Below are 13,110 nucleotides of genomic sequence, written 5' to 3'. Positions count from 1 at the left end.
CCGGCTCTCCCCGGCGCGGGGGCGGTGCGGCGCTGGCGGGGCAGGCTGCCCCCGCGGGCGGCGCGGGGCGGGCCGTGCCCGCGTCCCGCCCCCGGCGGGGCGGTAGCGGCGGCGGCTACGTGCGCGGGGCGGCGCGGAGCGGCTGGCAGTGCCGGCGCGGAGCCGCGGGGAGCCCCGAGCCCGCCGCGGCGGTGGCGGCGGCGGCGGCGGCGACGCGCAGCACGGCCGCGCCCATGGCGAGCAGCAGCGGCGGCGGCAGGTAGGGCGGGGCGGGGGGCCCGCTCCCCCGACCATGGCGCAGACGGAGCCCCCGAAGGCGGTGCGGCTGTGGCGCGACGCCGCCCTGCGCGCACGGAAGCTGCGGGGCGGCCCCGGCGAGCCCGAGTCCGAGCCGGAGCCGGACGCGGGGCCGCCGGGGGGCCCCCCGCCGCCGCCGCCGCCGCCGCCTCTGCCTCCCCCCGCCGCCGCCGCGCCTCGCCGCCCGCCCCCGGCGGCCGCCCTGGGGGAGCTGGAGGCGCTGAACCTGAGCGGGCGGGGGCTGGAGGAGCTGCCCGAGGAGGTGGGCGCCGCCCTGAGCGGGCTGCGAGTGCTCAGCCTGCGGCGCAACCGGCTGGGCCGCCTGCCCGCCGCCGCCCTGCGCCACCTGGGCCGCCTGGCCGAGCTCGACCTCAGCCACAACCGGCTGCGGGGCCTGGGGGACGGCGGGGCGCTGGCGGGGCTGCGGGGCCTGCGCAAGCTCAGCCTCAGCCACAACGAGCTGGGCGCCGAGGGCCCGGGCCTGCCCCCCCGCCTCGCCGAGCTGGGCCGCCTCGAGGAGCTCGACCTCAGCTTCAACCGCCTGCGCCGCCTGCCCGAGGGCCTGGGCCGCCTGCGGCACCTCCGCGCCCTCGACGTCGACCACAACCTGCTGCCCTCCTTCCCCGCCTCGCTGTTGGAGCTGGCCGCCCTGGAGGAGCTCGACTGCTCCGGCAACCGCCACCTCGGGGCCCTGCCCGAGGGCATCGCTGCCCTCCGCCGCCTCAAGATCCTCTGGCTGAGCGGCACCGGGCTGGCGGCCCTGCCCGAGGGCCTCTGCCAGCTGAGCGCCCTCGAGAGCCTCATGCTGGATGGTAACCGGCTGCAGGCCCTGCCCGCCGGCTTTGGCAGCCTGCAGCGGCTCAAGATGCTGAACCTCTCCTCCAATCTGCTGGGGGAGTTCCCCGCCGCCATCTTGGCGCTGCCCAGTCTGGAAGAGCTCTACCTGAGCCGCAACCAGCTCACCCTGCTGCCCCCTCACCTCTGCCAGCTCCGCCAGCTCCGCACCCTCTGGCTGGACAACAACCGCATCCGCTACTTGCCTGACTCCATCGTGCTCCTCCACAGCCTGGAGGAGCTGGTCCTGCAAGGCAACCAGATTGCCATCCTACCCGAGGGCTTTGGACAGCTTTCCCGCATCACCCTGTGGAAGATCAAAGACAACCCCCTCATCCAGCCCCCCTATGAGGTGTGCATGAAAGGCATCCCCTACATCGCAGCCTACCAGCAGGAGCTGGCCCACTCCCAGCCTGCCCTCAAACCCCGCCTCAAGCTGGTCCTCATGGGCCCAAAGGATGCGGGAAAGACCCTGCTGAGACGATGCCTCATGGAGGAGGATGGGCAGAGGGAGGACATGGGAAGTCTGGAGGCAGGGAGCACCCAGCCCAGAGCGTGCCCTGGGCAGCAGCAGGACACTGGGAGAGTGCCAGTTGGGTGTTGCCCCTTGCCGGAGCCTCAGGACCCTTCCTCAGCGCAGGTACCTGTCATGCAGCAGCTGGAACATCTCCTCGTTGAGCGGCAGGACATCCCTTCTCATGTGGCCTCTCACCGAGTGAAAGGGGAAACACCGTGCCCTGCACTGTCACTGCCACCGAATGCCCCCCAAGTACCACCAGGACTAGGACTGTCGGGAGGCAGCAAGGGCATTGAGGTGATGGACTGGACAGCAGATGCAGAGAGGGGCCTGACATTCATTGTGTACGAGCTGGCGGGGGACCCGAGCTATGACGTGATCCAGTCTTTCTTCCTCTCTCCTGGAGCCCTGTACGTGCTGGTGGTGAATTTGAGTGCCTATGTCCCTCAGCACTTCTACCCCTCTGTGGGCTATTTCTTGCACTGGCTGGGTTCCAAGGTGCCCCATGCCGTGGTGTGCATGGTGGGAACTCATGCTGACCTCTGTGCAGAGCGGGAGTTGGAAGAGAAGTGCCTGGACATCCATCACCAGATCGCTCAGCAGGAGAAGAGGGATGCTGAGGGACTGCAGAGCTTGGTCCAGCAGGTGGATGAGGCTCTGGGACAGGACTTTGACCTGCGCTGCTCCAGCCCGCACGCTGCCTTTTATGGGGTCTCGGACAAGAACTTGCGGCGAAAGAAAGCCCAGTTTCAGTACCTTCTCAACCACCGCCCACAGATCCTCTCTCCAGTGCTACCTTTCAGCTGCCGGGACCGTTGCCAGGTGCGTCGCCTGCGGGACAAGCTCCTCTCGGTGGCTGAGCACCGGGATATCTTCCCAAACCTGCACCGGGTGTTGCCCAAATCTTGGCAAGTGCTGGAGGAGCTGCACTTCCAGCCGCAAGCTCAGCAGCTGTGGCTTAGCTGGTGGGACTCTGCCCGGTTGGGCTTGCAGGCGGGCCTGACGGAGGATCGGCTCCAGAGCGCCCTGTCCTACCTGCACGAGAGCGGGAAGCTGCTCTACTTCGAGGAGCACCTCACCTTGCGGGAGTATGTGTTCCATAACCTGCCGCGGCTCATTGACATCCTCAATGTCTTCTGCCAGCGGGATGCCACCGTGCTGCTCCAAAAACTGCTCAGTGACACCCACATTGACGAACTGAGGGCCACTCAGCTCCATCATTACGTGGAGGGCTTCTTGCTGCACGGCCTCCTCCCTGCCCACGTTATCCGTCTCCTTCTTAAGCCCCACATCCAGAGTCGGGAGGATCTGCAGCTCATCCTGGAGCTGCTGGAGAAGATGGGGCTCTGTTACTGTGTCAACAAACCCAAATGCAAGCCCCTAAATGGGGCGGCCGCTTGGTACAAGTTTCCCTGCTACGTGAAAAATGAGGTGCCGCATGCGGAGGCGTGGATCAACGGCGCCAATCTGAGCGGACAGTCCTTCGTGGTTGAGCAGCTGCAGATTGAATATAGCTTTCCATTCATTTTCCCACCTGGCTTGTTTGCACGCTACAGCGTCCAGATTAACAGCCACGTGGTTCAGCGGTCAGATGGCAAATACCAGATCTATGCCTACCGGGGAAAGGTGCCCGTGGTGGTGAGTTACCGGCCTGCCAGGGGAGCTCTGCAGCCAGATACTCTGTCTATCGCTAGTCATGCGTCCCTACCAAATATCTGGACAGCTTGGCAAGCTATTACCCCTTTAGTGGAAGAACTGAATGTCCTGCTCCAGGAATGGCCGGGCCTGTACTACACTGTGCACGTCCTCTGTTCAAAGTGCCTTAAAAGAGGGTCACCCAACCCACACACTTTTCCAGGTAAGGCACAGCTCAGCTTGCCTTTCATCTCTTCTGGAGCTTTTCCCCTTCTAGAACGGAGTTTTACGGTGTTAGTCTTAGCTCTGTCTCTTCTTTTTTTTCCTTTTTTCTTTTTTTTTTTTTCCTTTTTTCTTTTTTCTCCTCCGCTCTCCCTTCCCTGGTGACTTGAGTCATGAGAGAAAATATTAGGGTAGCTCCAAGGAGACAGGCTTAAAATAACCCTATTCTGAGATGAGGAGGGTGTTACGTCCCCCTTTGTCCGTGCCTTTTCTCTCTACTTTTTGGTTTTTGGCCCCGAGCATTGGCGGTGCTATTGTTGAAAAGGCCCTGACCTGTCCTTCTCTGTGTTTTGATTCCTTTGAACGGCACTGCATTTTTTTCCTAATTCCCTTTACCCTGCAGCTCCCCCTTCCTTGGGGCTATTTGTAAATGCAGATAGAGACGCCTGAAAGGCTGCAGGTGTCCAGTTCTCCCCCCCTTCCACCCTCCACCCCCAAAACCTGGCCTGTGCTGCAGCCTCTCTGAATGCAGGAAGGCTCCTGCTGGTAGACAATGGGTGTGTTGGTCTCCATAGCCCTGTATAAAAAGCGCTTTCTTGTATGGGAGCCCTGTCTCTAGCAGGAAGAATTCCTCCCTGAAGAGAGAGGGAGGAATTCTCCATCTTCTTTGTTTAAGTGTCTCACCTAGAAGTGATTCCCAGACTGCGTGTTTTGGAGCTACTCCTGAGAGCAATTATCTTCCTTCCTCTCTCCCCCTTCATCTAATGAAAAAAAGCATAATCTCTCTCCTCTGGAATATGACTAGTTGTGGTGCTTTTTAAAGCTGTCGCCTCTAAAGTCGTGGTTTTATTGGTGGTGTTTTCCAGCAGCATCTGTTTTACTTTGTATGTATGCAGGTACTGCCTCCTAACCTGTGTCCTACCTCCTCTGCTGGGTTTGCTCTGGGGCTTGCGGGGGTCATGGGAAAGGTGCCTTGGTGTGTAAATCTGTGTGAAATCAAAATGCACTCTGAACTGTAAGCAGCGCTCTAGAAATGTGCTTTTTTTACACGCCCCCCCCCCCCCATGCTGGAAGTTTGTTGGAGCATTCTTTATTTACAGGTAGCCTGAAGTTGTGAGGGAACTGCAGTATGATTTGAGTTAAAGCAAGCAGTGGTGCTGAATTAGTTCATAGGCGAATGTGAATAATAAGGTGTGTTTTGGGGGTTTGGTTTGGTTTTTTTTTTCTTTTTTGTTTTTTTTTTTTTTTTTTCCTCTGGACCTTGAAAATAAGGAGATGCCGTTTGCTCCTCAGCCTGCGTCCTGGCTCTGTCGCTTGCATCTCCCTCTAACTGTGCTAGCTTATGTAACAGCCATTGGACTGGGGGGGGTGAACCCATGCTGTGTGAGTTGCTGAGTGGTATCCGCATGCTGGGTCTTGCTGCTGACATGGTGCTTGGGGCAATGTGATCTGCTTTCCAAAAAAACCCGAAGACTAAAAAAACACGGAACCCCTAAAAAAAAAACCAACCCAGCCCAACAAAAAAACCCAAACTAACCAACCAACCAAAAAAACCCCCGCCAAAATCAGCCAAGACAGCAAACTGTATGTGTGGGTGTGATGGGTGGCTATTGAAGATTTAGCTTGTGAATAATTCAGATCTGCAGTCACATACCTTCTTTTTTCTTTTTTTTTTTTTTTTTTTTTTGGTGAATGTTTTATGGCTGATCCTTTTTTTCCCTGGTGAGCAGATGATGCTTTAAAAGTGAAATGTGAAGAGGAGCTGGACTGTCTGCAGATGATTGGCATCTTTGCTGACCAGTGACAGTCAGAGCAGGTCTGGAAGCATAAGGGGGGGCATTGAAATCGAAGGGCCTTTTCCTTTGGGTTTGGCTGTGCCATATATGTTTCCTTAGAGGTAGGAAAGGATTCCTCTCACCTGGGAGCCAGGGTGGGTGTGCTGGGAAGGGGAGGTGCAGGCAAGCAGCGCATGTTGGGCATGGGAGGAGCAGCGGTTTGCGTGCCAGGCCTCCGAACACCACCTGGGTGATGCTGCCTGTGGAAAGGGGGTTGCAGCATTTCCGAAGCTCTCCAGGGGAGAAGCTGGGCCTTGCTGCCAGGGGCACAGGACTTAGCATCCCAAGTGGCCCTGCCTTGGGGCAGGGGGTGACTGTCTTAACACAGATACTATGCAAGTCTAGCTGGGGGAAGAGCATATTGAGAAGACAAATCTGTTTCAAAGGCAGGGCTGATCTGTGGAAGTGCTGAAGAGCGATTAAAGGCTGCAATTAATTGAGAAACCTGCTTGTCTTCTTGGATGATGCTTAAATCTAGCCCAGCTATGACCTGGATTGTATGAAAAATGTGAACCATCATTTGGCCTGGGGAGGCCTGTAGGTCTGCATTTAATCTAAAATGTTCTTTGCTGTGTAACTGCTCTGTGAATAAAAGACTGTTTAGGAGCCCCTAAATGGCAGTCATGAAGCTGAAGAATTTTTTTTTATTCCTGATTTTGTTGACCAGGAGGTGTGCGTGTTTAAAATCGTGCTGCCAAGCTTGCTCTCGTGCAAGTGAATCGTGGTTGGTGTCATTTTTAACAGGGTGTAGGAAAGAGATGGGTCTAATGTTATGAAAACGTGTAGTGAGGGAGATGTCTGTTTCTTTCCAAGTTCTTCCAGCGGAAATCCCTGGCAATTACAACACTGCTAATTCTTAAATAGGGCTGTGGTCTTTTTAGGACTGCACTGAAGAACTGCTTTGCAGTCTGTTGACCTTAATAAGGGAAATATTTCTGTGGAGGCACTGCCAAATTTGTGCTCAAAAATGGAAGTGCAGTCTGGCTGTGTGTCTAGTTGCGCAATCTGTGTCGTCATTCGTAAAACCGATGGTGCATTCTTCGGTCATCCAAAATTTTCATTGGAATCCACTTCAAAGAGGGGACTTGGTTGTTCATGAGTTGAGGATTAATCCTTGCTTTTCCTCTCCTCTTCCCTCTCGATCCTGCGCGTGCACACTCTATAACTTCCATTGATAATACACACAGAAATTCTCGAAAAACAAGCTAGTGTGCATAGAAATGGTTAATAAGAATTGAGATTCTGGATTCAGTCTTCTGAGGGTTTATTGCAAACAAACAGTGAATAAAAGTGATATAAAAATGCCTTGATAGGGTCCTTTTAAGGAAGCTTTTGTGTTTGAAGCAGTTTTGTAGCTGGGTGAAATAGTAACTGAATTGGCATCTGAGCTGGAATCTCAGTGTGCTTTGAGGCTGCAGTCATCCACTTGGCTGATAAGTGGTGTGTTGAATTTTTTTTTTTCTTTTACATTTGCACTATATATAAATAAAAGTGTCCCTGCCAGGCTAAGAAAGTCATATCCCTGCTTGGAGTGGCCAACAAGAATAGTTCACCACTCCAAGACGATGAGACCTCAATTGGGTTGTCAAAGGCATTGTGAAATGCTGTGATTTTGTATGCAATGTTCTTTTAGCCCCTGGACTGAAGGGCTTTTAGGTTGTTCATGTCCCATAAGCTATTAAGTGACTTGGGATTGGGAGGGTGGAGGTGGTTTGCCGTCTGTCTGATAGTAGACACGTGCGCTTTGTTTGGACAAATGTGACTGGATTTTCCAAACTTGCCTTCATGTGCACCTGCGAACTCCTCTGCTGCTGTCTCCTCTTGCCCTGCGCTAGGCTGGGTCTGGGCCACCCTGGGCTCTTCCAGGCTGTGGTCTGTAGAAGGTGTCCTGGTGTCCAATGTGTGATCCTTTTGGTATTTGGGGTGGGGGGGATTGTGTTTGACCAGTGGTTTTTCCTTTATTCCTGGCTGTGAAGTTACCTGTATGAACGCAGACATAAGAAAGCCAGGGGCTTTGTCCATTGTGGAAAATGGGCAAAATGCTGTCACAAGCAAGACAAGATGATCTGGGTTTTCACAGATTAAAAATGTGACAACGGTCAGAAAGCCACAGGCAAAGATACTGTGTGCGAGCCTAGCAGCCCCTCTCCAAAAGGATGCTGCAAAGCTATTGGGGAGCTTTGAGAGATGCTGGAGGACTGGCAAGAAGTCTCCTGTGGAGAGGAAGTGCACATCTGCCTGCCTGCCTTGCTGCCCCCTTCCTAAGGTATCAGAACAGAGAGGAGACCACGAGCCTCTACTCTGCCTGTCTCCCACATCAACGGTGAGCAGAAGCAAGGATTACATGCCAGTCACCTTCAGGGGTACAGATGGAGGTATCGTAGCGTAGTTCCCCTGTGAGACTCTGGGTCATGGCCAGAGCAGGGCTAATTCTAGGCCACCTTATTCATGTGATTCAAAGTGAACCACACTCGCCATCCCTGCGTTGGAGTCAAAAGCAAGCATGAACTCCCTTGGTGGCTGGGATGGAGTCAGGAGATGGAGAGGTGGAAGATCCCATGATGTGTCATGCTGCCAAGTCCTGTGCAAGCTGAGGGAGCAGGTGGGACTGGTTTTGTCAGAAGGGCTCAGAAGTTGCTCCAAAATCTGAGCTGCTTCTCAATGAAAGGCTGATGTCAGGTATCTAGTTGTTCTTTGTAATTAAATTGTAAGTGGCTGGGGTTTTTTTCACAGACAATTGCAGTAGAGCAACACCTGCTTTTTACAGAGCCTGATGCTAGCATTTGGCAGCCTTTTATTTTCCCTGTTTGAGGGTGGAGTCTTTTTTGCCTGACTTTCAGAGTAGATGCTGCAGCTGTTTTGGGGCTGTTGTCACGCTCTCCTGAAGGTTGTGGCTTCAGTGGAGTACTGTGGCGTAATCAGAGACAGTAGGGCAAGACTTGAGCACAGTGGGAGCACTGGACATGGATGATATGGGTGGCAGGAGAAAGCTGAACGAGGCCCTGTGATTCAGGAGGAGAAGAGAACAGATCAGTTGCTGAACTTGGGGAAGCTGTAGCACTGATTATTTAGCTTACCAACAAGAGCTGATTTCTGTGCTGCTGAAGTGACAACCTTGAGTGGTGTGACTTGCTGTACATAATGGTGTAGAAACACCATCTATTTACCACCAGGGATTTTTAGAGATTTCCTTCATGTTAAACTGTGTGTTGCATGGTGAGCATTTGAGGTCCTCTTGCTTGGTGGCTCTGGTAGGGCATCCTCTAATTTAAACAACCCATTCAGGCAAGAGACAACAAACGTTTCGTGATCTTGGAGGAGGCAGAGAAATTGCCAGAGGAAGAGTGTGCTGTGCAGCATGGATGGCTGCTGTGGGACTGTGCCTGGTGGGGGGTAGGTGTGGGAACCAGTCCTTGGGGAGAACTGGAGTAGCCAGCGCTGAGCTCGGCTCGTGCCTGATGATCTGGCTCGGGATGACACAGGAGCGGGAGGAACAAACTCAACTGTGGATGCCAGAAGAGAGGCTGAGGCTTTGAATTGCCTTCTTAAAGCTATCCTGCTGCCTGCAGTGTCTGGTATTGTGTGCATTGCCTTGTGTGTGTTTGGGGGCTTTTTTTTTTAAGGCTCCTAATATGGAACTTGCTAAAATTGCTTGAAATTAGGATGGCAACATGCATATTTAACACTGTTTGAAGGAATCCTCTTCCTTATGCAAAAAGTTCCTACGCATTTCTGCTAAAGGAAAGGTTTTCTGGTATGTCATCTTGGTACAAGAAAACTCTTCTGGTTTGTTCCTTAACAGCTTGTCTTGCCCTGCCCCATTCCCCGTGGGAGTTGTCTCTGGGCTTTGGGCCTCTGGACTTGAGCTGCCATCACTGAACCAGGGAAACACTAGATTTGGTTGAGTGGATCTTTTTGATTTGGTTAGTGAAGCAAAGCGGAGTTCTTGGCCTTTAATTCATTACTTTTTTTTGGTTTGTTTTTTTACAGTCACTGAAATTTTTCTTTGCAGGAAATGACCTATAAAAGCGATGCTCAGTACCAAATGATTCTTTGTTTCATTGCTGGAGAACTATTTAAAAGCTACTGACAGTGGGGGTGAGATAAAACGTTAATGTACGTTTTCCCCTCTCCAGAGTCAACTGATTACATGAGGACTGATCTGTGCTCTGCTTCAGCACGCTGTGGACACAGATGTCATGAAATGTGCTTTGCTTCCTGCTGTGTGCACGCACTTCTGGTGGTGTGGTGCCTCTTCCTAAAAACACTTAAGCGTGAAAAGTTTTCCTGTGTAAGTTTGGTTGAGATGTATCATGTGCATGGTCGACATGCAGATACGTGGCAAGGTCCTACTCCTTTTGCATCTCGGGAGAGAATGGTGGGAAATCACCAACACTGCTGAATCTTTGTTGCCTTTTGTGATGTTGTGAAGGTGTTACTTGACATTGGGATAGAGCTCTGAAAAACAAGTATTAGTTTAAAAGCAAAATATGAGTGCATCTGGTAGGTAATTCTCCTGTAGGCTCTGGCGTCTTGTTGCATTTGCAGTATTAAGCAGGTAACTGCGGTAGCCTAGCATGCTCTCCAATTAGTGATTTGCTAATAGCAGTGCAGGCCTGTTGTTCGGCTCTAGAAAACAATTTGCCAGGGGAGAAGGGAGAAAATGTATTTAATGAAAAGTTCTGTGTCGGGTTTAAATTCTTGGAAGTCGTCAGAGTACAAATTTTTTTTTTTTTACTTCCCCCTCCCCCCCCGCTTTCTGTCCTGAGTAGAAGAAGAATAACCTCTGCGGATGCGTAAAGAAAACTGTGGTCTGGGGGGTGAATACAAGATGATCAGTTACTTCCTTTTGTCTCCCTCTCCTTGCTTGTGATACTTGCGCTTGCCATACAGATGTGGGCAACTGTGAGAGTAAGCAGGCTGGCTGGTGCCAAATAAGGTGACCTCTTCTCAGGTGAGCTTGTGGGATGCCAATTTAAGGATGTGCTATTTAAGGGAGCACCTTGTAGGGACGAGGAGTGGGGAGGGAGTCCTTAAAGTACTGTGTCAATTATAACACTCAGACTCCTGCTGCTGCAAACAAAACGTGTCAGTGCTTTTGGCTAGCTAAGGACATATCTGGGTCTGAGAAAGCAATGCAGCTGGGTTGTAGGAGTCTCAGCCTGCCTCCTTGGTCTGCTATACAGTGATCTCCTTGCCTACAGCAGGAGAGCTGATGGGATTCTGGTGACCACAATGTGAAGGAGCTGTGTCTCATACAGAAGATGAGGAGGCCTTGGCATTTTTAGAAGCTGTTGAGTGGATGCAGTTTACAGCCTGTAATGGGAAGATCACCTGTGTGGATGTGGCCTTTGTTCCAGCTGAGCAGCTGGGAGAGATTAGTCCTCTAGCAGTTTCTTTGTTGGGAACCAGATGTGAGAACTGGGGTTGGGGGGTTCAAGACCTGTGAAACAACTGACTGGTTGGCTTTGGAAGAAATTTCATTTGGGGTGTTCAGCTGGACCATCTTTGAGGGCTTATGGTTCTGCCCCTGCCCCAGCAGGCTGCTGGAAGCTGAAGTCATATTGTCCTTGTGGTACTTTCCTGGCTAAAGCTTGGTCCTGAATCCGCTGATCGGTTTGCCAACGTGGTCAGTGGCAGTGTGGTTTAGGACTGATGCAGGCTCTGTGGTTAGGGATGACTTGCGTGTGGCCAGTGGATGGAGGCTGTGTTCGGACTGAGCTGTGACTGCTGGAGTGCTTGCCTGCTTGAGTTGGTTGTGGTTTAAAGCAAAACCTTAATTTCAGGTTTGTTTTTTTTCCCAGTGGTCATTCTCAGGAGCTCTGTGCTTCTCCCAAAGGTATACTGAGTACACATACGTACTGGTTTTAGCTGTGGCTAGGTTGAACTCCTGGGGCAGGTGTGAAACTGGTCTGGGACCTACAGACTTCACAAGGTAACATTAATTTTGAATTGATAGTTCAGCATGGCAAGCTCTGCATGAACCAGATGACAGCTTTGAGGTGAGCTAGGCACTTCTATGCGGAAGTCCATTAGACTTAGCGCTTTGTGAGAGTCAGGCTAAACTGAACTGTAGAGGCAAGTAACCTTTAGAGCAAAACAGAGCTGCATCTCAATGCTGTTCAGACCTGCCTGGTTTTGCCACATGCTGACTCAGAGGTGATGCTTGAATACTCCAGGAAGGAGCTATATTGTTGTTGATCTAGGTTACGCTGAATTGTGCTGATGAGATGGCAGGAGCCTTCTGCTGGGCTTCTGTTAGTGGGGTTTCACAAGCTTGCGTAAGTGATCTCTGTAAGGCCCTTTATGAAAGTGATACCGGGATATCTGCCCCTTTACCTGGTTTTAGGGTGATTCTTCCCAAGCATCCAGTTTAGATAAACATTTTTATTTGTGTTAAATGAGAGGGAACCCAGACCTCCCAGACCATTCTGGGAGAGGTCCCTCCTCCTCCGCCTGGTACCCATCACTTCCTGTAGAGTTTTCAGGCTCTCCCTGTTACGGTGTAACAGGAATGAAACAAACAAAGGTACGACAATGGTAGGACAGGGGTTTGTGGGCCTCATGCTTTGATTGATGATAAAATTAATATTGTAGGTTTTTGTCCTAACAGAATGCAAGATCATGGCACACTTTACTCAAGACTTGTCTCTTGAATGATCTGTACGTAGTAACTCTCCAATTTCTGTGTAGTGAATTCCTCTTGGAGCATGTTCTTTGCATTTTTAGCAGGTGTTTTCCTCTCCAGCAATACAGAGTGAGCAGTGGCATGTGATAAGGGACAGATCCTGCCCTGTAGCAGAGTAGGGTTGTTGATGAGCTTCCTAAAAATGAATTGGCCATGATTTCCACAGCACCAAAATCTGCAGGGTTTGGCTTGAGGCAGAGGTGCTTGACCTAATTTGTTTCCTGTGTATCTAGCTGCTGTTTCTGCCACATGAAAAAACGCAGTGGGAAAATATTGAAGGTGAACACAGTGATCGGGTCTTGCTTGACTTTGAGAGACACATACAATGCATTTGGTGCTTTTGCATCTATGAAAGGCTGGCAGCAGAGGACTGCTGGAGAGGCTGATTTGTCCCAAACCTACCCTAAAACAAGTATCCTTACAGCTGGTATGGCCCCTTGCTACATGGTCAACAACTGGAGGGTGACCTTGCTGTGGCAGAAGAAACATGCATCTCTGTCCTGTGGCCTCTGAAACATTATGGTGGACACAGCAGAACTGCAAAATTGTGCTGCAGCACAGACCGTGAGTGTTGCATGGTGCAGCAGCACCCAGCTGCATCTCTCGCTGTTGTTGTAGAGCTCTGTTGCTGACCGTTTAATACCTTTCTTCGCTCACTGTGGCCTCTTAGATGAAGCAGTCAGGTATGGATGGCAAGCAGTTTTCCTCTGAACAGATAATGTTAGAAAGCAAGGACTTAGCAATGTGCAGAGCTGAAATGCACAGGCACAGAATGTACGGTGTGGAGGATGGAGAGGCAGAGACCTCTGTCTGAGACTGGCTGCCTGACATCAGTCTTTTACTGTAAGTATTCCTGTTGCCTGTGTCTGAACAGTTGCATTTTCATCGCGCTCATTAAAATTCTCAGATAAATCGAGATCAATCAAGAATGAAGGACCCAAAAATGGGGTAATGGCTGGGGATAGTGATCCATTCTGAAAAGCAGTCATCTCATATTGACTGTCCTGATATTTGCATTTGTATCTTTCCACCCTCCCTCTGTATTTATACTGTGTATAACTCACTAGCCTGTACACATGTTC

General features: G+C 51.6%; 1 protein-coding gene across 1 annotated transcript in view; it reads left to right on the top strand.

Moving 5' to 3' along the window:
- The first annotated feature begins 292 nt into the window (after window positions 1–292).
- Window positions 293–13,110, top strand: part of MFHAS1 (multifunctional ROCO family signaling regulator 1) — a 32,800-nt gene continuing 19,982 nt past the window's right edge. Inside the window, exon 1 of the mRNA XM_050896731.1 lies at window positions 293–3,506. Within this exon, the coding sequence (XP_050752688.1) occupies window positions 293–3,506 (3,214 nt within the window). The remainder of the gene's footprint in view (window positions 3,507–13,110) is intronic.

This window comes from Gymnogyps californianus, chromosome 4 (assembly GCF_018139145.2).
Source record: "Gymnogyps californianus isolate 813 chromosome 4, ASM1813914v2, whole genome shotgun sequence".
Taxonomy (NCBI): domain Eukaryota; kingdom Metazoa; phylum Chordata; class Aves; order Accipitriformes; family Cathartidae; genus Gymnogyps; species Gymnogyps californianus.
The sequence above is the reverse complement of the archived record's forward strand: the minus strand, read 5'-3'. Positions and strand labels throughout refer to the sequence as shown.